At 49.3% G+C, this 20,143-nt stretch overlaps 1 protein-coding gene across 1 annotated transcript in view; it reads right to left on the reverse strand.

The window, feature by feature from the left end:
- The window catches only part of BCL3 (BCL3 transcription coactivator), a 35,009-nt gene extending 15,137 nt beyond the window's left edge, over window positions 1-19,872 (reverse strand). Inside the window, exons 1-4 of the mRNA XM_079985481.1 lie at window positions 18,436-19,872; window positions 16,060-16,225; window positions 12,614-12,722; window positions 392-593 (exon numbers count right to left, since the gene is read on the reverse strand). Coding sequence (XP_079841607.1) covers window positions 392-593; window positions 12,614-12,722; window positions 16,060-16,225; window positions 18,436-19,003 — 1,045 coding nt within the window. The 5' untranslated portion in view covers window positions 19,004-19,872. The remainder of the gene's footprint in view (window positions 1-391; window positions 594-12,613; window positions 12,723-16,059; window positions 16,226-18,435) is intronic.
- Between the last annotated feature and the right edge of the window lie 271 nt (window positions 19,873-20,143).

The following is a 20,143-nucleotide window of genomic DNA, read 5'->3' on the forward strand; positions in this document are numbered from 1 at the left end:
AGACATGTTTTGTTTTGTTCATTCATTCATCCATTCATATTTATACTATGCAGATGACAAAATCAGCTGCCATGCCAAGTTGAAGATGTTGGCTTTGATCTCCAAGACCACCATTTTCCATATGGTCTACCAGGAACACAGTAATCTATAGGTAGCGGGGACCCCCAGAACTAGTAAAAGTCAGCTGCCCAGGGTTCAAATAACACATCCATTGTGTTCAAACTGAGAAGCTCCAGCCCATGGGTGGTGTGACGATGTATGGAAGTTAATCAAAGCTCCGAATTTCATTAGGGCAGCGGGTCGGGGTGGGGTGGGAGTTATATCCTTGGGTCCTGATCAACACACCAACCCATTTCCCCACCCTCACCCCCGGTTCCTCATCCACGCTCACCCTCAAAGTTTCGTGCCTCCAGATCCAGAGGGGCAGGGCTCCCATCCAGCAACTCCTGCAGGCAATGGACGCTGTCGTGTTCGCAGGCAAGGTGGAGGGCGGTCTGCCCGTTGCGATCCAACACCATGGGCGACGCTCCGTGAGACAACAGAAGCTTCACCAGAGTTGGCTGGGCTGTGATGACAGCCAAGTGTAAGGGGGTCTGGAGTTTGTAGGGGACAAAAAAACCCAAAAACCTCTTTGTGAATGCGGATGGCTGCTGGTTATGTATTTATAGAAGTCTACTACAAACCACAGAGCCTAGGACTTGCCAATCAGAAGGTCGGTGGTTCGAATCCCCACGACGGGGTGAGCTCCCGTTGCTCGGCCCCTGCTCCTGCCAACCTAGCAGTTCGAAAGCACATTAAAGTGCAAGTAGATAAATAGGTACCACTCCGGCAGGAAGGTAAATGGCGTTTCCGTGTGGTGCTCTGGTTTGCCAGAAGCGGCTTAGTCATGCTGGCCATATGACCTGGAAGCTGTACACCGGCTCCCTCGGGCAATAAAGCGAGATGAGTGCCACAACCCCAGAGTCGGCCACGACTGGACCTAATGGTCAGGAGTCCCTTTACTATAACTAATTTCTTAATCTGGGCCCTCCAAGGCCTTCGTATCCATCAAAGCCAGCAGCTGTGGTATGTTTTAGGCATGCTTTGAAGCAGCCATGATGGATCAAAATGGATGTTGGCGTCTCTTCCGTAGAAGCAGCTCAAAGCATTGTGTACATGTTTGCTGCTTTAGATATGGGTCATGCAAGCATTGACAATAGGATTTAGAGTAACAGGAAAAGCTTTTTTATGTCTGTGACAACAGCTGTGAGAATGCTTCTAGCTCAGAGATGGAAGGACAGAGAAGAAGAATGGCAGACTAAACTGGTGGCATAACTGACAGGAAAGATCAGAAACCAGGAAGATCAAATATTCCTAAAAGACTGGAGTAAAATTTTCAATACATTAAAAAGACCATTGTAAACAGTTAAAGTCAATGGCAGGGATATAACGACACTTGTAATGTGGAATCAATTGTGGTAGCTATGGATATATAATGGATGGATAAGGGTAAAAGATGCAGAATACTTTTTTTTAAATATGGAATCCATGGAGGGAGGGAGGTCTGAGAGTTTGAAAGAACCTTTTGTTTGAATGTTTGAAGTGGGTTAAAGATAAAATGTGTAAAATTACAGTGGTGCCTCGCAAGACGAAATTAATCCGTTCCGTGAGGCTCTTCGTATAGCGGTTTTTTCGTCTTGCGAAGCAAGCCCATTGACAGCTTAGCGGATTAGCGCTATTAGCGGTTTAGCGGCTTTTAGCGATCAGCTGTTAAGCGGCTTATCAGCGGATCAGCTGATTAGCGGCTTAGGAAAAGGGGGGGAAAGGGGGGGAAAACCGCAGGAACTCGCAAGACATTTTCGTCTTGCGAAGCAAGCCCATAGGGAAATACGTTTTGCGAAGCGCCTCCAAAACGGAAAACCCTTTCGTCTAGCGGGTTTTCCGTCTTGCGAGGCGTTCATCTTGCGGGGCACCACTGTATGTAAAACCAATTAAAAAAATTATATATATAAAAAACAAAGTAACAAGAAAAGCTGCTACGATGCCAAAGCAAAAGTATAACCATGTTTTTGGAAACCAGCTTGGAAAAGTTCCCTGTGTGACAAACAGTGCATGCAACAGAGGTCCCAATTGCTCATTCCCCACCTCTCAGGTAGATTATGGACATTCACAGTCTACATTCTTTATGGGTCCTCCCAAATGGTAATTAATGGAAAACTCAACAGGAAGGTCCAGCTCCTGCTACCATTGAGGATCAATATAAAATGTCATACCCGCCAAGTGTCCTGGGAGAAGATGAGAGTGGAAGCTTCTGATTCCAACTGTAAACTAATAACAGTTCCCTGTGATGTTCCGGAAACCTTGGCTTGATTAAACTCTAGTTAGGATCGATTTGCAGTTTCAAAACCTGGCTTACTCTGAAACCATAGCAAAAACAACAACAACACCCCACAGTTTTGGAGTCTGGGCATCATCGGGAGTTGATTCTGGATGTAGAAACACCTTGTCTCTTTTTTTCTGGCATGTAAACAAGGAGGAGAGAGGGGGAAGGGGGTGAGAAGGAGCTTGGGGGTCTCCACAACTAGGAGAGATAGCAGGAAACCACGGTCACACGTTAAATCCAAAACAGACCTCTAAACAGAGAATAAGCTCCGCTGAATGCTACCGGATTCGCTTCTTAGTAACATTTAGGATCAGACTAAGGCTTCGCTTAGCAGCAGTCATGAAATTAAAAGACTCCTGCTTCTTGGGAGAAAAGCAATGACAAACATAGACAGCACCTTAAAAAGCAGAGACATCACCTTGCCAACAAAGGTCCGTATAGTTCAAGCTATGGTTTTCCCAGTAGTGATGTTTGGAAGTGAGAGCTGGACCATAAAGAAGGCTGATCGCCGAATAATTGATGCTTTTGAATTATGGTGCTGGAGGAGACTCTTGAGAGTCCCATGGACTGCAAGAAGATCAAACCTATCTATTCTTAAGGAAATCAGCCCTGAGCGCTCACTGGAAGGACAGATCCTGAAGCTGAGGCTCCAATACTTTGGCCATCTCATGAGAAGAGAAGACTCCCTGGAAAAGACCCTGATGTTGGGAAAGATGGAGGGCACAAGGAGAAGGGGACGGCAGAGGATGAGATGGTTGGACAGTGTTCTCGAAGCTACCAGCATGAGTTTGATCAAACTGTGGGAGGCAGTGGAAGACAGGAGTGCCTGGCGTGCTCTGGTCCAGAGGGTCACGAAGAGTCGGACACGACTAAACAACAACAACAAGGCTTCGCTTCCAGCACAAAACTCAATGAAAAAGTGGAATGACTTGTTGTAAATTGCTTCTGGGTTACTTCTGTAAGAGGGAGAATGACTAGTAAGTTCAATAAATAATAATTTATTATCTCCCAATTTATCTCACTCTGTGTGTGTGTGTGTGTGTGTGTGTGTATGCTGCTGTCTGTGCACAGGAATCGCTGTGTTGTTGCAGGTCATTTCTGGGTAACAGAAGAACAACAACTGCAGGGAAAGTTGAACGTAGGTCCCCCCCCCACTTCCCTGCACCAGAGCTGTTTGTAGCTGGCGATGTCACAGAACAGAAACCGAAGAAGTAGCAGGGTTCAAACTCAGCATCTCCTACGCAGCCAGCTAACCAGAGGAAACCCAGCTGGTTCCCACAGAAGAAACCACAGCCCCCCAGCACCTGCTTGCGCTGACGCAATCGGGCGCTTCTCAGAAAGGGACAGGGCTGGTGCAAAAGAAGGGTTTATGAGAAACAGATAAGGAAATGACAGCAAGGCTGGGAGGGCAATCTGTAGCCCGCTTTCCCCTGAACTCCGCACAAACACACACACACACACACCTATTTTGGTGGCATTGCACCATTCTCTCGAACCCTCACCGCAATCTGACTTCCGTAGGGTGCAGTTGTTTTCCTCGGAAAGGCTTCCAGACAGAGAGTCTGTAAACAGACCCTCCAAAGCCAGAGCCCAAGCATCTTTTAAAAGCCTGCTGGACTGGGCCAAAGGCCCATCTAGTCCTGTTTCCCAAGTTTTCCAACCAGCTGCCTGCAGGAAGCCCGCAATCAAGATCCCAGCGCAAGAGCAACTTTCCCCTTCCTGTGGCTTCCAGCAACTGGTTTTCAGAAGCTTTCCTGTGGGAGAGAGTTCCACAGTTTCACATAGCACTGTGGAAGGCATTTGGTTTGGAAGTCTTTTGGCCAGACTTTTGTGGTAGAGGTGGGTCTGTATGGGACGAGGCTGAAGGCCATCGGATGGCTTGATTTGGCACAACTGGAGAGTATTTTTTTTAAAAAAAATACAGATAAATATAGGCAATCAAAATTATAAAAGCAAATTGCTTAATAATAATGATGATAAAAAAGCTAAAAAAACTACAAAAAATATCAAAGTACGTGGCATAGAACATAAGCCATTATGGGAAAGAAAAAAGAAAGAAGAAAGGAGGAGGAAAGTAAAAAACGAAAAAAGAAAAAAAAGGGCGGGGGAAAAAAGAGATAAAAGAGGAAGATGAGCCAAAACACTAGAAGGCTCATCTATTGTACGCTTCCGTCAAGGTCACAACAAATCATTATTCTTATCAATTCTCTCTATCTGCATTCCATCTTGGTATTAGGGAACATTTCCCTATGCGGTATCATTCTAAACATAACCAGGTCTTTCTTGATGAATCCTTATCCCCTAGATAATTATTTAAACATTCCCATTCTTTTTTCACCATCTTTTTAGGTTTATCTCTTATTGCATCTGTCAGCTTCGCAAGCTCCAAGTATTCGCACAATTTGACTACCCGTTCATTTTTAATGAGTGTATTTTTATCTTTCCGGTGTTTTGCCACTATAACCCTTGCTGCTGACGTCGCATACATAACCTGGTTTTATTTTTGGAGAGTATTTCTTTTGTTCTGATCCTAGCCCCACCGACTTTTGTAAAATGGCATCATCTGCCTTGATACCTAGGGAGAGGGTGGGAGACCTTCAAATATCTCAAAGGTTGTCACATAAGAAGAGGGAACAAGCTTGTTTTCTCCAGCTCTGGAGGGTAGGACTTGGGGGTAATGGGTTCAGGTTACAAGAAAGGAGATTCCGACTCAAAAACAGGAAGAACTTAAGAGCAATTGGACAGTGGAATGGATTCTCTCGTGAGGTTGTGGACTCTCCTTCCTTGGAGGTATTTAAACCGAGGTTAGATGGCCACCTGTCATGGATACTTGACAGCTGAGATTCTTGCATTGCAGCGGGGTTGGACTAGATGACCCTTGGAGTCCCTTCTAGCACTTCAATTCTATGATCTTGATATTAAAAATGTACCAGGAAGCATTTGGACAAGAGGAAGCTAGCTCTGCCCCAGCGAAACTAAAAAAGAAACCAAAACTGTAGAAGCCAAAAGTGAGTGTCACTCATGGTTGATTGAATTCTCATTTCCAGTTAAAAGGATTTCCAGGAACAAGCCTGTACTAGCTTCCATCCACCCCCAAGACCCCGGAAAGCCAGATGTTACAGTAGAGAAACTGACGGTGAGGCAATACTAGGAACACATGGGTCCAGGATCGCAGGGTAGAAAGCAAGTTTGCAATGTCTGCTACTAGCTGGAAAAAAAATATCTAAACACTGGACATTTGTACATGCTCCAAGAGGGTGAAGCTGTTTCCCGATCATGTAAAATCCAATTGACATTTTTTCCGATTCAGCAGTAAAGAGGGGGTTTTCCCAGGGAAAGTAGCAAGACAACAACTCTCCTACTGTGACTTGGAATCATGGGGGGAATTAAAGTGTGGATGGGCTGTGAGGAATCCTGAGTATTTGTGACATTGGAAGGGATTTTCCCCCTGCAAAACGGGAGGTATAGGTTTGCCACCAAAATAGTTACGCTGCCCCTAGGTAACTAGGAAGCTGTAATACAGAGAGGCAGAAACTTGAGGACTAGGATAATGCCAACATTTGGGTCACACCACAGCAGCGGTTGGGAGGCAGCAAAACCAAATTCCAGTTAGTGGAACAGTGCAGTAAAGACGACCAGAAAAGGGGTCTCCTCCAACCTTGCCATCAAAAGCAGCGGGAAGGTTCAACTTTCCATTTTTGAGAGTCCTTTTTAGATCAGGACATCTCCGCAGAGGGCTTTTCGCTGCAAATCTTCCTTTTCGGAAGGCAAAATTTCTGGACTCTCACTGCTTGGATGGTAGGGATTTCAAGCAGGGACAAGGAACATTATTCTTTATTAAACATGGTTTGCTTTTTTATTAAAAAACAACACACAAGTAAAAACAACAACAATAAATAAATAAACAAACAACACAGACATTAAAACCAGCAAAAAATATCATTCATCTTTTTAAAACACAGAACACCCCACCCACTGAAGGAAGCCGCAGCTCATTAAAAGCCAAATAAATGTTTTTGCCTGGCGCCCTAAGGTTAGCAATGATGGTGCCAGGTGAGCCTCGCTAAGCATTCCACAAGAGGGGGGACACCACTGAAAAGGCCCCGTTCCGGTGTTGGCCTCCTCTGGAGGAGGAACACAGAGAAGAGCTTCAGCTGAGGGTTTGAGTCAGTTCATAAGCAGAGAGGCAGTCTTTGCAGGACTGGCGTCCTGAGCCACGTAAGGCTTAAAAACAGCACTTTGAATCTGGCCCGGAACCTATCTATGCTGGAAGGATGCAAGATGGATCTACCCAGGAGGCAGCCTTCATTTAGTAAGGCATCTCCTTGGCTGCCATTGGGAACTCTCCTTCCTGCGGTCTGAGGATTGCGGATGGGCGTGAACAAGACAAAACACCCACGAGCCATCCTTTCTGTTGCGCAAGGCCTTTTCAGATTTACGGCTGCCACAGAAATCTAGTTTAAAAATCTTGCCTGCCTCAAATCCGAAAGTTGGCTGTGCACAAAAAATAAAGGACAGAAACGGAGCGAGGAGAAAGCATGCTTCCAGAGACTGCTTTTTATCTGCAGGATGGCTTGACCCTAAATTGCATGCTAGAAATAATAATTTATATATATATATATATATATATATATATATATATATATATATATATATAACCCCGACCCCCTCTAAAGCCTTTACCCACCCCCTGCAACTTCCGCCTGTTGTTCCTGGTGTTGTGACTCAGTGCTGCTGAGTGCAGAGTCTTTGTGTCTTTCTTGAGCCACACGGTTGAGGAAGTTGCCTGGGGTTTGCCACCAGCGAGGGCTAGGGAAAGTCCCTTGGGCGGGTAGAGGGGAGGGCACAAGAGTCTGCTGGGAATTAAGCCTTCGAAGCTTACGACTGACTCCTCAAGGACTGCAGGGTTTGGGGCCTTGTCTCCTTGGCTTTTGCCAGGCTGGTCTCCTTCCAGGCGCACTCGGTGCCGCTGCAAAACTACAATCTCCGCTCCGCTTTGTGGAAGAGCTGACCGAGGAAGCCTGATGCAACCCGCCTGGTCCAAGGATTAGGAGACTCCAACCCAGGGGTCAGCAAGGGGCCGGTCCACTGTCCCTCAGACCTTGTGGGGGGGGCTGGGCTATATTTTTTTGGGGGGAAATGAACAAATTCCTATGCCCCACAAATAACCCAGAGATGCATTTTAAATAAAAGGACACATTCTACTCCTGTAAAAACACACTGATTCCCAGACCGTCCCTGGGCCACGTTTAGAAGGCGATTGGGCCGGATCTGGCCCCTGGGCCTTAGTTTGCCTACTCATGCTCCAACCTCTCAAGAGTTTACTTCTCCCTGCTCCAGCAAGCTCCCATGCTACTTCTGTTGCGTTTTGTGTTTTCCAAGTGCAGTGGTACCTCGATTTTTGAACGTAATCCATTCCAGAAGACCGTTTGACTTCTGAAATTTTCAAAAACTGAGGCACAAAGGGTGGTCTGCCAATTCAATAGAGAAAATTGTGAAAAACAACAGATACACACAGCGGAAGCCGTTCGACTTCCGAGGCGCGTTCGGAAACGGAAGCATTTACTTCGGGTTTTCGGCGTTTGGAAACCGAAATGTTGGGCAATGCAGACATTTGAAAACCGAGGTACCACTGTAATGTTTTTTTTTTTAAAAAAAAAATATGTAGCAAAGAATGCTGAATACTGAGATCTGTGTGTATTAATGAAATTAAGCTTGAAAGCCAACTCAAGCCTCGCCCCCTAATTCAGACAAGAATTGTCCATCAACTTTCAAGCCTTTCTTCTCAGCCTTAAAGGCTAGAAACCTGAGTTTAAAAAAACACACATAAAACCCTCAGTTTTTAATAAACTGAATTCTGTGTCTGGAGCCTCCACACACATTCAGTGCGTTGCAATAATTCAGACTTGATAAAATCAAGATTTATCCTCATTTAATCACACAACAGTGAGGCCAGGGATGCAAAAGGATCGCCAGCAACATCTTCGGGAAAACCCGCCAGAGCGTTGTTGGACTACAACTCTCATCATCCTGGGCCACATGATGGGTGTTGTAGTCCAACAACACCGGGAGACCTGAGTCTGAGAAACACTGGACTGTGGTAACAGGTTTAAGACACCCCACTAACATAGCCAGACCCCACTCTCTACTGGGAGCAAAGACTAAATCGAGAGGGGTGCATTGGGTCGAAGACCATGCGAGTCGGTCCCTCGGTTGCCATGGAGACCGCGAAATCCCAGCCTGGCCCTGAGGCATCCTGGGAAGGGACCAAGAGTCCTGAGTCCTTCCAAAACCACACTGGAGACAGGCCTGTCCAATTTAAGTTACTGAGGTGGGTGGTGCCCCAACAATATGGCGGCTCAGCACATCAGGCCAATGACTGCATGAGCTCATGAGCCACAAAACAGACCCAAGAGCTTTTTATTGATCTCTCAGCCGGTCCTGATCTGCCGCCACCTCTCCACCTCCGCTCTGAGGTGAACACGCCCAAGGCTTCTCCATGGCGACGGATCCCAGGGGAAGATAGGATTGCGCAAACTTTCAGGGAAATGCACCAACCATTAGGAAGCTCGGATATCCTGGAAACCAGAGTTCGAAACCCTACTACTTGGTCCCAAACCAAGTGGGTTCTGCTCAGGCCCTATTTGCATAATAATGCAATAGGATAGAACTTTAAATAGTCAGGGTTTCTTCCCCCAAAGCATCCTGGCAGCTGGTGTGTTTTTTTAAATGGGTGCTGAGCTTCGCAGAACTACAATTCCCAGAGTTCCCTGGGAGGAGGGATTGATTGCTAAACCACTCTGTGAGGGGAATAGGGGGCCTCCTGGCAACTACGTTTCCCATGATTCCTTGCAGGGGAAGCCATGGCTGCAAAGCGGTATAACAGGGCATCAGAAATATAGTGCAGATGTAGCCTCAAGAGTAGACCCATTGCAGTTAATGCACCCGAGTGAGCCACGTCTGTTATATCTCCAACGCGTCAACTCTTGAGTAGAATTAACCCTGGATATGACCCTTCGCCTTTTCAGACTCAAAATCCCAACCTACAATACAGGACCTAATGACCACTTCTGACATTTTGAAGTCGTTTCTCTTCGCTCTCTCACTCTGGCAGGGCACTACAGCTGCACAAGATGGACCTGCGAGTCTGTGGTCACGTTAATAATCAATTTTAAAAGCCGCCAACTTTCCACAGGGGGGGGGGCACGGGCATCCAGGAACCCCCTGCCTTGGCAGAAGAATGGATCGAAAGCCCAGTAAACCTCAGTCGATCCCTGGTCTCCTCTGAGCAAGGTTTCCGCCCAAATCCCTGTGCTATCTGTGTGGGTCTTCTATCTCTTGAGGGTCGTGTTCTTAAGGAAAGGTTATATGTTAGCAGCCAAAGGAAATGGATCCTGTAGTAGGAAAACAACCACTTTCTTCGTCTCTCCGCTGCCCCCCCCAACCCAATTTCCTCTTTCACTCTCTCTTCACCCAGGGCTGGATGAAGCATTCAGCAAAATAAGGACGCCCTTAGGGCATCAATGGGGGCGGCACATAAATTTTCCATTTGCTGGATTTACCGGGGTGAGTCTGAACCAGGTCCCACCAAAAAATGGCTCCCACAATAAGTGAAAAAAATTACATACCTATATACATGCGCGCATACATACAACAACAAAATAGTAATAATAGAATCATAGAGTTGGAAGGGACCCTGACGGTCATCTAGCCCAACCCCCTGAAATGCAGGAATCTTTTGCCCAATGTGGGGGCTTGAACCCACGATCCTGAGATTGAGAGTTTCCTGCTCTACTGACAGAGCTATCCCAGCTGGAGGTTGATGATATACATTCATCTTAATGAATTTTGGAAACAGATTGGTATAGATTGGAAACAGATCGGGAAACAGACTGGGAATTGTGGGAAGGAACGTGGAAATAACTAAATTAATAGTTCTTATTACCCCGAGTAGTACTGAGTTAAAAACAAAAAAGGAATGCAAATGGGTAAAATTAATGGTAATTGCAGCCAGACAGGTCATAGCGAGTAATTGGGAAAATGCAGAAGAGTTAGGGGTGAACCAATGGAGGAAAAAACTGAATATTATAATTTTAGAATATTTAACTGTGAAGATACATAGAATGAAAGGGTTTAAGGTCATTGAGAAAGAGGAGGATTGGTTTGAGAAGATATAGAATTATTTGGGTAGGTTTGAACAATATGGGGCAATTAAAATGTTAAAAGTTAAATAACACTTGTGGAAGGAGGAGTGTATATAGAAGTGTACATATGGCTGATTTGAATATGTTATTATTGAATATGTATATTATTGAATATTGTATACCCAATGTATCAGCCGCCAGGGGGGTTTCACTGTTTGTGTTTTGGTGACTGGTAAAAAATAAAAATACACTCATCTTGGGAATACAACCAAATTAGAACCTTGCAACTTGTATATGGGGGCACCAAAATCTTTTAACTGCTTAGGGCCTCTAAAGGTCTGGATCCAGAATACCCCAGCTTTACTGGAAGCCCTGAAGAGTGGGGGAACCTGTTCTCTCTCCCTCCCTTGATGCACAAGACCTGATCACGCTCTAAAACTTCCTGGAGGGGGAAGGGCTGTGGCTCCGTGGTTCAGAGCCTCTGCTTTGCATGCAGAAGGTCTCGCGGTTCGTTCCCCAGCGTCTCTGGGTAGGGCTGAGAACTGAAACCCTGGAGAGCCACGGCTTTGCCAGTCAATGCACAGGCAAAACTGAGCTAGACGGACTCGGCCCCAGTTTGCACTGTGCATTTAAAGAACCGTGCGGGGCCGGCCCACCCAAGAGACAAGGTGAGGCGACCGCCTTAGGCGGCAGAGCCCGCTGGGACAGCAGATCCTGATGTAGAACTTTAGCCAGGGCCGGCCCACCCAAGAGGAAAGGTTAATGCACTATTTAATGTAGGGCCGGCCCACTCAAGAGGCAGGTGGAGGCGACCGCCTCAGGTGGCAAGATCCACCTGGATGGCAGAGCCCTGATGTCCATCTTTCTCTCCCCCCTTGCTCCTGATGTAGATCTTCCTTCACCCTTTCTTCCCTGGCAGGGAGAGAGGTGCCATTTTGGGCTCTGCCTCAGGTGCCAAACTGTTTTGGGTCAGTCCTGGCACTATGATACAACTTTAAACAGCCCCCACCCCAGGAAAAAAATTGTGGGAGCTGTAGTTTGCTATGGGTGCTGAGAGTTGTTAGGAGATACCTGATTCCATTCGCTAAAACTACAATTCCCAGAGTTCCTTGGGAAGCAGGATTGACTGCGAAACAAGGCTGAGGATTGTAACAGGAGGTCTCTGAACAGGACTTAACAAACTACAGCTCCCAGAGTTCTTTGGGGGAAGCCATGACTGTTTAAAGTGGCATCACAGTGCTTTCAATGTCTGGGGTGAATGTGGCCTTGGTATACGGCAGGTTGCTATGATTCCTCTTCCCACTTTTCCAGCTGTGTGAAATCAGCCTGAGACCCACAATAACATTCGGCCGCCCACATTGGTGCGAAGAATGAAAACCCAGATGGAAACTTTCTCCCTGTGGCCTAAGAGAGAGGCAATCGCTCCCCCAAGCTGTGAGCACTCGGATGGAGAAGCCCTCCAAGTCTTCACAAACGTGCTGCTAAAGCAAAGACCCCATGTCCAGGAGCAGTGTATAGTGGTACCTCTGGTTACATACTTAATTCATTCTGGAGGTCTGTTCTTAACCTGAAACTGTTCTTAACCTGAAGCACCACTTTAGCTAATTGGGCCTCCTGCTGCCACCGCACGATTTCTGTTCTCATCCTGAAGCAAAGTTCTTAACCCGAGGTAATATTTCTGGGTTAGCGGAGTCTGTAACCTGAAGCGCCTGTAACCTGAAGCGTATGTAACCCGAAGTACCACTGTACCTCAAAATATCAGGTGCTGTGGACAAACAACAAGGTACGATTGCCTTCACATCCTCTATGCTAAGATTCTTGGTGGCCACAGTGGGATTTATTTAATTTTTGCATTTCTGTTCACCTTGCTTTCCTCCAAACAGCATGCAGAGTTCCGCTCCCTATTTTGCCCTATAACAACAACCCTGCGAGGTGGGTCAGGCCGAGGGCAAGTGACGCCCAAGGTCACCCAACCAGCTCCATAGCTGAGTGGGGATTCGAACCCTGGTCTCCCGGATCTGGGTCCAACACTCTAACCCCTACACCACACTGCCTCTCTCTGGATGATGGACCGACAGCACGCCCCTACCCCACGGCTCACACTTACCTGCCGCAGGTTGTTGAAGGTGTCCAGGCTTTGCCTCCCCTGGTGGAAAAGAGCAATCAGGCGCCGAGCAGCCAGAAGATTCCCCTGAACCACAGCGATGTGGAGAGGCCTGGAACGGAACAGAGAAATGAGCTGCGAATCCATTAGACCAGAGATCCCTCCCCTCCCGGTATGCAAAGCTTTGCTAACCTGGCGCCTTCCAGACTACAACTCCCATCAGCCACCTGGAGGCACCACTTTGGCTGAGGTTGAGGGACATTGACACATGAGAAAAGTTGATCGGGGACTGAAGGTGGGGTGGATTGGAACAGCATCTTCCAAGCTCCCTGCACCCAGAAGCACCTTCACTATACAAGAAACCCTATACCTGGGCTTTTGACACTTGGAAGGGAACCCAAGGGTCATCCAGTCCAACCCGCGAGTTGCAGAAATCTTAGCTAAATCATCCATGGCATGAAATGTACGTTTTTAGGACGCACCTTATCTCTGTGATTAAAGGTAAAGGTAAAGGTACCCCTGCCCGTACGGGCCAGTCTTAACAGACTCTGGGGTTGTGCGCCCATCTCACTTAAGAGGCCAGGGGCCAGCGCTGTCCGGAGACACTTCCGGGTCACGTGGCCAGCGTGACATTGCTGCTCTGGCGGGCCAGAGCCGCACACGGAAACGCCGTTTACCTTCCCGCTGGTAAGCGGTCCCTATTTATCTACTTGCACCCGGAGGTGCTTTCGAACTGCTAGGTTGGCAGGCGCTGGGACCGAGCAGCGGGAGCGCACCCCGCCGCAGGGATTCGAACCGCCGACCTTTCGATCGGCAAGCCCTAGGCGCTGAGGCTTTAACCCACAGCGCCACCTGCGTCCCATCTCTGTGATTAGGCGCCGTTTTAAGCTGTTTTTAATATTGCCTCTTAATAGCGCAACCAACACATACAGTGGTACCTCGGGTTACATATACTTTAGGTTACAGACTCCGCTAACCCAGAAATAGTACCTCGGGTTAAGAACTTTGCTTCAGGAAGAGAACAGAAATTGTGCTCCGGTGGCATGACAGCAGCAGGAGGCCCCATTAGCTAAAGTGGTGCTTCAGGTTAAGAACAGTTTCAGGTTAAGAACGGACCTCCGGAACGAATTAAGTACTTAACCTGAGGTACCGCTCTACTTAAAATAATCCTTTTCCCTATGTATTTTTAAAAAGCACTATTGTATACCGTGGTACCTCTGGTTATGTACTTAATTCGTTCCGGAGGTCCGTTCTTAACCTGAAACTGTTCTTAACCTGAAGCACCACTTTAGCTAATGGAGCCTCCCGCTGCTGCCGCTGCACGATTTCTGTTCTCATCCTGAAGCAAAGTTCTTAACCCAAGGTACTATTTCTGGATTAGCGGAGTCTGTAACCTGAAGCGTCTGTAACCTGAAGCATATGTAACCCGAGGTACCACTGTATCTATATTTTCCATTTTGTGTTTATATGCAGAAACGGTTCATGCCTTGAAATAAAATGATTTGTCAGCATAACTTTTGCGGAAATTATTTATATACTCACTTATTTATAAGACTTCAGTTATCCCCAGGGTAAAAAAAAAGGGGGGGCACATTATCTACCTGTCCCGGGCCTCTGTCTGGCTCTGCAAGGCCCTGGTCTGAACCCTCTATAAAGGGGCATGAGTGGGATTAAGGGGGTCTCCCTGCTTGCAGCCCCCTCCCTATTTCACTCCTGGCCAAAGCTCTGGCTCTCGGTTGTCCAAAGTCTCAGCGCCCCCCTGCTACCTATCCCCATAGCACCCCGGGCTCAACCTGACTTCGTAGAAGCTGCCTCTCTCCCCGCTTGCGATGAAACGAAACCGCCTTATCGTCTGGGGACAAGCCCACAGGCAGCGGGAAGGGCTCCCAGGGCACTGGCTTCCAGTAAGCCGAGCCCTGACCTCCGCTTCCTGTCTCGCTAACGGAGCCTCAAGGGCTCACCGCAGGAGCCAGCCCCCCCAGCGGAGAGGAAGGAGGAGACGAACAACCCCCGGTTCAGGGCTCTGCAGCTCAGAAGGATGTGGGGCAGCTTAAGGAGGAGAGAGGGGCAGGGGTCACTTCTCCCCTTCGCCATATTCCAGGAAAAGGGACAGGACTGCCAACAATTACACAGCAGGGGAAACGTCAGCAGACGGGGAGGAAGTCAGGGTGTGTGTAAGAGAGAGGGGTGTAGCTTGGGTAGGGGATTCCCCTTTGGCAGCTGCACTTGGCTCCGGTTAAACAAAGCTGCTGAGTGAGAGGAGGAGAAAAAGGCGGAGAGGCCTTCCTCTCCAAATGTCCAAACCCAAACCAGAAGGAAAGAGCGTTACCTGTACATTTTAGGCTAAGTCCATGATCCTTCCAACCAAACAGGGTGGAAAGAGGCAGACTCCTGCTGTTTGGCCCTAGAGGTGGGGTAGACTGTTTTTGGATATGGAGGCTCAACCTAGCTACTGTGGTGGCGGACAGCCACTGACAGGCTGCACCCACCAGGAATGTGTCTAATCAGGGCTCTCCCCTCCGCCCCCCCCCCCAATTTGCCTAAGCAAACGGCCACCCTGACATGATGCGGCAACACAATTCTGCACATCAGGGGCTGGCGGGAGTTGTGGCTCGAAACATCTGGAAGGCTGGTGCGTGTTGATTATGCAAAGGGTGGATTTCTTCATCCTGGGAGACCCAGGTTCAAATCTACAGCAGAAACATTCCAGAAGGCTCAACTCTTGGATACCTTCCAAGTCAAATTACCTTCCCTTTCCCTCCCCTGAAAAAAATTGTGTTTTTAAATGTGTTTTCTGCAGTTATGCTCCTTTTTATAGAAAGGTCTGTACAGAATAACCAATGGCTGCTTGTTTCCTTTTTTAAACAAAGGGGCTGTGTGCTGTTGGCTTGACTAGTGCACAGGCCCATTTCACAGATTACGCCAATAGTCACTGAGGCTAGAACTATGTGTTCTGCAAACACATTGGGGTGGGTCATGGCATTTGCAGGGGAAACTGCTTAGTTCCTCTCCCCACAACCAGAATCTGCAAACGGCTGGTCACCAGCGTAAAGATAGAGATACCACAAAGCAACCATTTGCGTGTGGGGTGAAATATGAGGTGTTGGCAGTTGCCCTCTCTAGCCTCCTCAAATGATGCCTCAAATTATTCAGCCCCACCATGGAAATTGAATCTAGAGGCGAGATTCAACTTCCACCCATGACTCAGACTTCAGTACTGGGATGGGAAAATCAGAAACAAGGAAGTCCTCTGAGCATGTGCAAGCTGCCTTTTGGCAGCTGCTGTTTAATTATAAATTCCCAGGTATTGCACACATGCCTTCTCAGAATCGACCCTCAAAATTGAAGCTCCCCATCCCCCCCATTTCCTGCCAGGCCCCAATCCTTCCCTTCTTCTCCTGCACTTCTAGTTCTCCCCCCTTGAGCACCCAGCTTCTCCCTCTCCTTACGTGTCTCCGTCCTCATCTTGCTTCGTCGCTGTGGCAACGTCTAGGGCCAACTGGGCCTCCACGGGGCAGAGGAAAGAGTAAGGGGTGGGGACCCTCAGCACCGGGTTGGGGGTCATGGGATGCAAAAGTGGCGACATCTCGGGGCTGAGGAAGGGGCCAGCCAAACCTGAAATGGGGAGGTGGGGAAAAAGAGAAAGAAGGGGTTGGAATGAGATGCAAAGCCGACCCTAAAAGAACCCAGGCATCCGGGACTTCTGGTCCCCTCATTGATAAGTTCACTGGAAGGCTTTCCTTGAGCTCTGCCAGTCGCCAGCCTCTTCAGGAGCAAAGAATGCCGTTTTGAGCCTCAGTAGTGGTGGCAGAAAGAATGGGCGCATAGGGCCGCAAGAGTGACAACAAAGCTCCAAGGCTGCATTTTATTGCCTTCAAAGGCAGCACATTTTAAAGGGTTCTTTGTTATCACTGTTTGTATACGCAGATACATTTTAGACCTCACAACAACCGAAGACAGGGGTGATCCTGTTGATTTGTTTTAAAAATAGAGAGAGAGGAGGAAACTGTCTCCCTCCAAAAAAACCCCTTGGTTCTTCTGCTAAGAAGCTCAGATTTCCTCATTCTGGTCAAACTGGGTGGAACGGCAGCAGAAAACGGCAATTAAAGGGTCCAGTCTGCACCATACAGTTAAAGCACTATTTATACCACTTTGTACTGATTCTCCCCAAAAATTATGGGAGCTGTAGTTTGTTAACGGTGCTGAAAGAGTGCTTTAAATGTATTGTGCGGGTGTGGACTGCATCCAATGAGATGTGCTTGGTTTCGGTCTGGCCGCATTTGCGCTGCAACTCAGGACGGTCTTTGCTTATTTGCCGCCTGAGGCGAAATGCAGAGTTTCCACACCTAGTGGGCAGCAAGGAAGGGAGTGGTTTCAAAGGGAGAAGGTGAGCTTCATAGATGCTCCTTAGATGGAGACACTCTGGGGCACCTCACGGTTTGGGCCACAGTAGCACCACAGGCAGAAGAAAAGCCTGAGCATCTAGCGCTGCCACAGGTGTGCTTCTCCCAACGCCACAATTCTGACCAAACTTGCCGTGAAGTCCGGATTCCCCACTTGAGGAGAGGGCTTCAATTTACTTTGCGCCTGTGCTGGCCTCACACCTGACAAAGACTTCTGTTGTGCTCAGAAGCTTCGTCGTCTCCAAGCCACTAGCTGGTCCAATGGCAAACAACTCGCAAGGAATAAAAATAAAAAATACTTCAGGCATTTCTATAGCACATGCGTTCTGCAGAGTGCTCCAGCTCGCCAACGCCTACAACAAGCTGGTAAGGTAGGCTCTTTTGACAAGAGATCTTTCCCAGTCTGCACCTGTACTGCACCAAGATGTTTTAATGATTTTATATCTTTTAATGATTTTATATCTACTGCCCTGGGCTCCTTTGGGAGGAAGGGCAGAAATAGAATTAATAAGAATAGAATCATAGAATTTTAGAGCTGGAAGAAACCCTGAAGACCATGTAGTCCCAAACTTGGGTCTCTAGCTGTTTTTTGGACTACAACTCCCATCATCCATAGCTAGCAGGAACAGTGGCCAGGGATGATGGGAACTATAGTCCAAAAACCGCTGAGGACCCAAGTTTGGGAAACCCTGATCTAGTCCAACCCCCTGCAAAGCAGGAATATACTGTACAGCTGTTCCATACAGTGACTGAACCTGCAACCTTGGTGCTACAGGACCAGATAAAAATAAAAATATTCTTCACTGCAGGCCAGGAGTAGCTTGGTATAGCCACCTAGGCATTTTCAGGGCTGAGGTGCGATGCACACAAGGGGACTCCCCGATTCAGAGATTATGTTCTCGGGACCAAGGCAGGCACCAACATCTCCATTTCACCAGTTTCGCAGACTTCCCATCCATCTGGCTGCCACACCTGCCTCACAGATTCATTTCCTCCTTGCTGCAGGCCTTCCTCTTCTTGACCCCTACAGCTGGGAAAGGGTGTTTTTTTAAACAAAAAACAAAAAAGTTTTGGGCAAGTCCAAAGCCCTTCCTTCGCCTCAATTACCAAGTGGGGCCCTTGGATCGCAAAAGGGAGATGCAAACTAGGAGTGGGTCACCTGTGGCCCTCAAACGTTGTGGGGCTCCATCTCCCATCGGCCCCGGCCAACACAAACCGGAGATGATGGGGTGTGTGGTCCATCGAGATCTAGAGCGCCGCAGGTGAGCCACTCTCGGAAAGGCAAGCGGATGCGTGCCAAGTGATTGGGAAGGAAGTTGGCTGCAAAAAAAACCCTAAGGATGGAGAGGTAGAAAAATCAGCTGCTGGCGGAAGGAGATTGAGCAGGGATAGAGCATTCCAGAGAGGGTGCCTTCTCTTTACCTGAGTAATAGGCAGCTGGGAATCTTGGGTAGCTGACAGAGATATACGGAGAGTGGTAACCATTGAAGGGGGAGCCCCACAGCTCACTGCTCTCCGTCTTGGGGACTTTGCCAGCCAGCGGCCCCTGGGCGTCCCCATCTGCCCCCGGCACGACATACGGGCGTTTCCGCAAGGGCAAGCACGTCTTGGTCTTCTTCTCCCCTTCCAGCCCCGCCTGGGGGGAAGCCGTGCTCCGCATTCCTGGAAGGATGGGGCCGGGCTGGCAGACGGCACTCGGGGCTTCCTCGGGCTCCCGGGAAGTAGGCAACTGCCTCCCGGAGGCGTCCAAAGAAACCTCTCTGTCGGGGGCGACGCATCTGCCTTGGCTGCCCCCTTTCCGCCAGGTGCTCAAGTCCACAGGTAGCTCCCCGGCCATGTTTGCCAAATCCTCCTTGCCGTCGCCGGGCAGGGACTCCCGGGCAGGGTTCGCTTTCGGCTCCAGAGCTGGGTCAAGGGCTGGTGGAGCGGGAGGCGTCCACCTGCTCGGCTTTCCCGGGTGCTGCGGAGTCGGCAGTCGGAAAGTCACCATCACCTGCTCATGTTCGCAAACCAAAAGCCCCCAGGGAACCCGCTCACCCAAGGCAGCTTGGGGGAGGCTCTCAGTTTCCGACGGCGGCCGCTTTCCAAGCGCCCTCCGACGGACGCTGCAAATCCCTTTCCATAGGCTCGGAAGAATGGATGGCCCGGTTACCTCCACCGACGCGCCATGTGATCACACCTGAGCGCTTTGCTCACAGGGTGTGGGCAGTGGGTGAGGTGTCATGCTCAGGAAGCCGGCAGGCAGTCCTTTCCAAGAGCAGCAGGAGAGACCCGAGGGGGGGGGGTGCAGGAAGGTCACAACCCCACCCGCACCCTCCTCGTCCGCTTTCTGGATTCCGGAGAAAGGAGTCACCAGCCAAGCCGCGCCCGGTCTCCGCGCTCCGTCCCTTGCCAATTCTCTTCTCTTGTTTTCCTTTTTCCTGGCTGGAAGTGCTCCCCCGCCGCCCAAACCCGACGGTCCGGGTGGCGATGGCAGTGCTCTCAGTGCCCCGCGGGCGCCCACGAGTGAATCCCGAGGAGCGGCGGTGACACCCGCTGCTTCGCCCACCCTCGGCGGTAGAGGAAGCCGGGACTTCCCCGTCGGCTCAGCTGAATACTAGGGACTTTCACAGACGCCTCTTACCGGCCTCGCCTCCCCGGGGGAGTTCCGCCTACAGCTCCTCCTCTTCTTGGCCGCCTGCCCGCTCTCGAAACTCCTTCCCCCGGCAGGCGCACAACCGCCAGGGGAGCCCTGCGCGCCATGCGCCCAGGGCGCATTGCCAAGGAGGCCAGGTGCGCCCAGGGCGCATTGCCAGCTCCCCGGGCGGAGAGGCGAGCGGGATCGGGGGGCGGGGGGAGGCGCTTCGCTTCGCTTTTGCGGCCCTTTTCCCGGACTTCTCCCCTCCCAGCCGGGAACGCCCCAGAGGGGAAGGGCAAGGAGTGCGACCGCCCCTCGCCAGGGCTAGGAGGCGACGGGGCGCTTAACTCTTTCCTCGGGAAGAGGCCAGGGAAAAGAGAGAAAGACGCCCAGCGATGAATGAGGCTGCGCGGCTCAATGGTTTTTACTTAAGGATACGTTCGGTTCTGGAATTACTGGTCCTGCAGTCATAAGAACCCTGATGGACCATCAGGCCAGTGCCCCATCTGGTCC

This window comes from Podarcis cretensis (genome assembly GCF_951804945.1).
Source record: "Podarcis cretensis genome assembly, chromosome: 8".
Taxonomy (NCBI): Eukaryota; Metazoa; Chordata; class Lepidosauria; order Squamata; family Lacertidae; genus Podarcis; species Podarcis cretensis.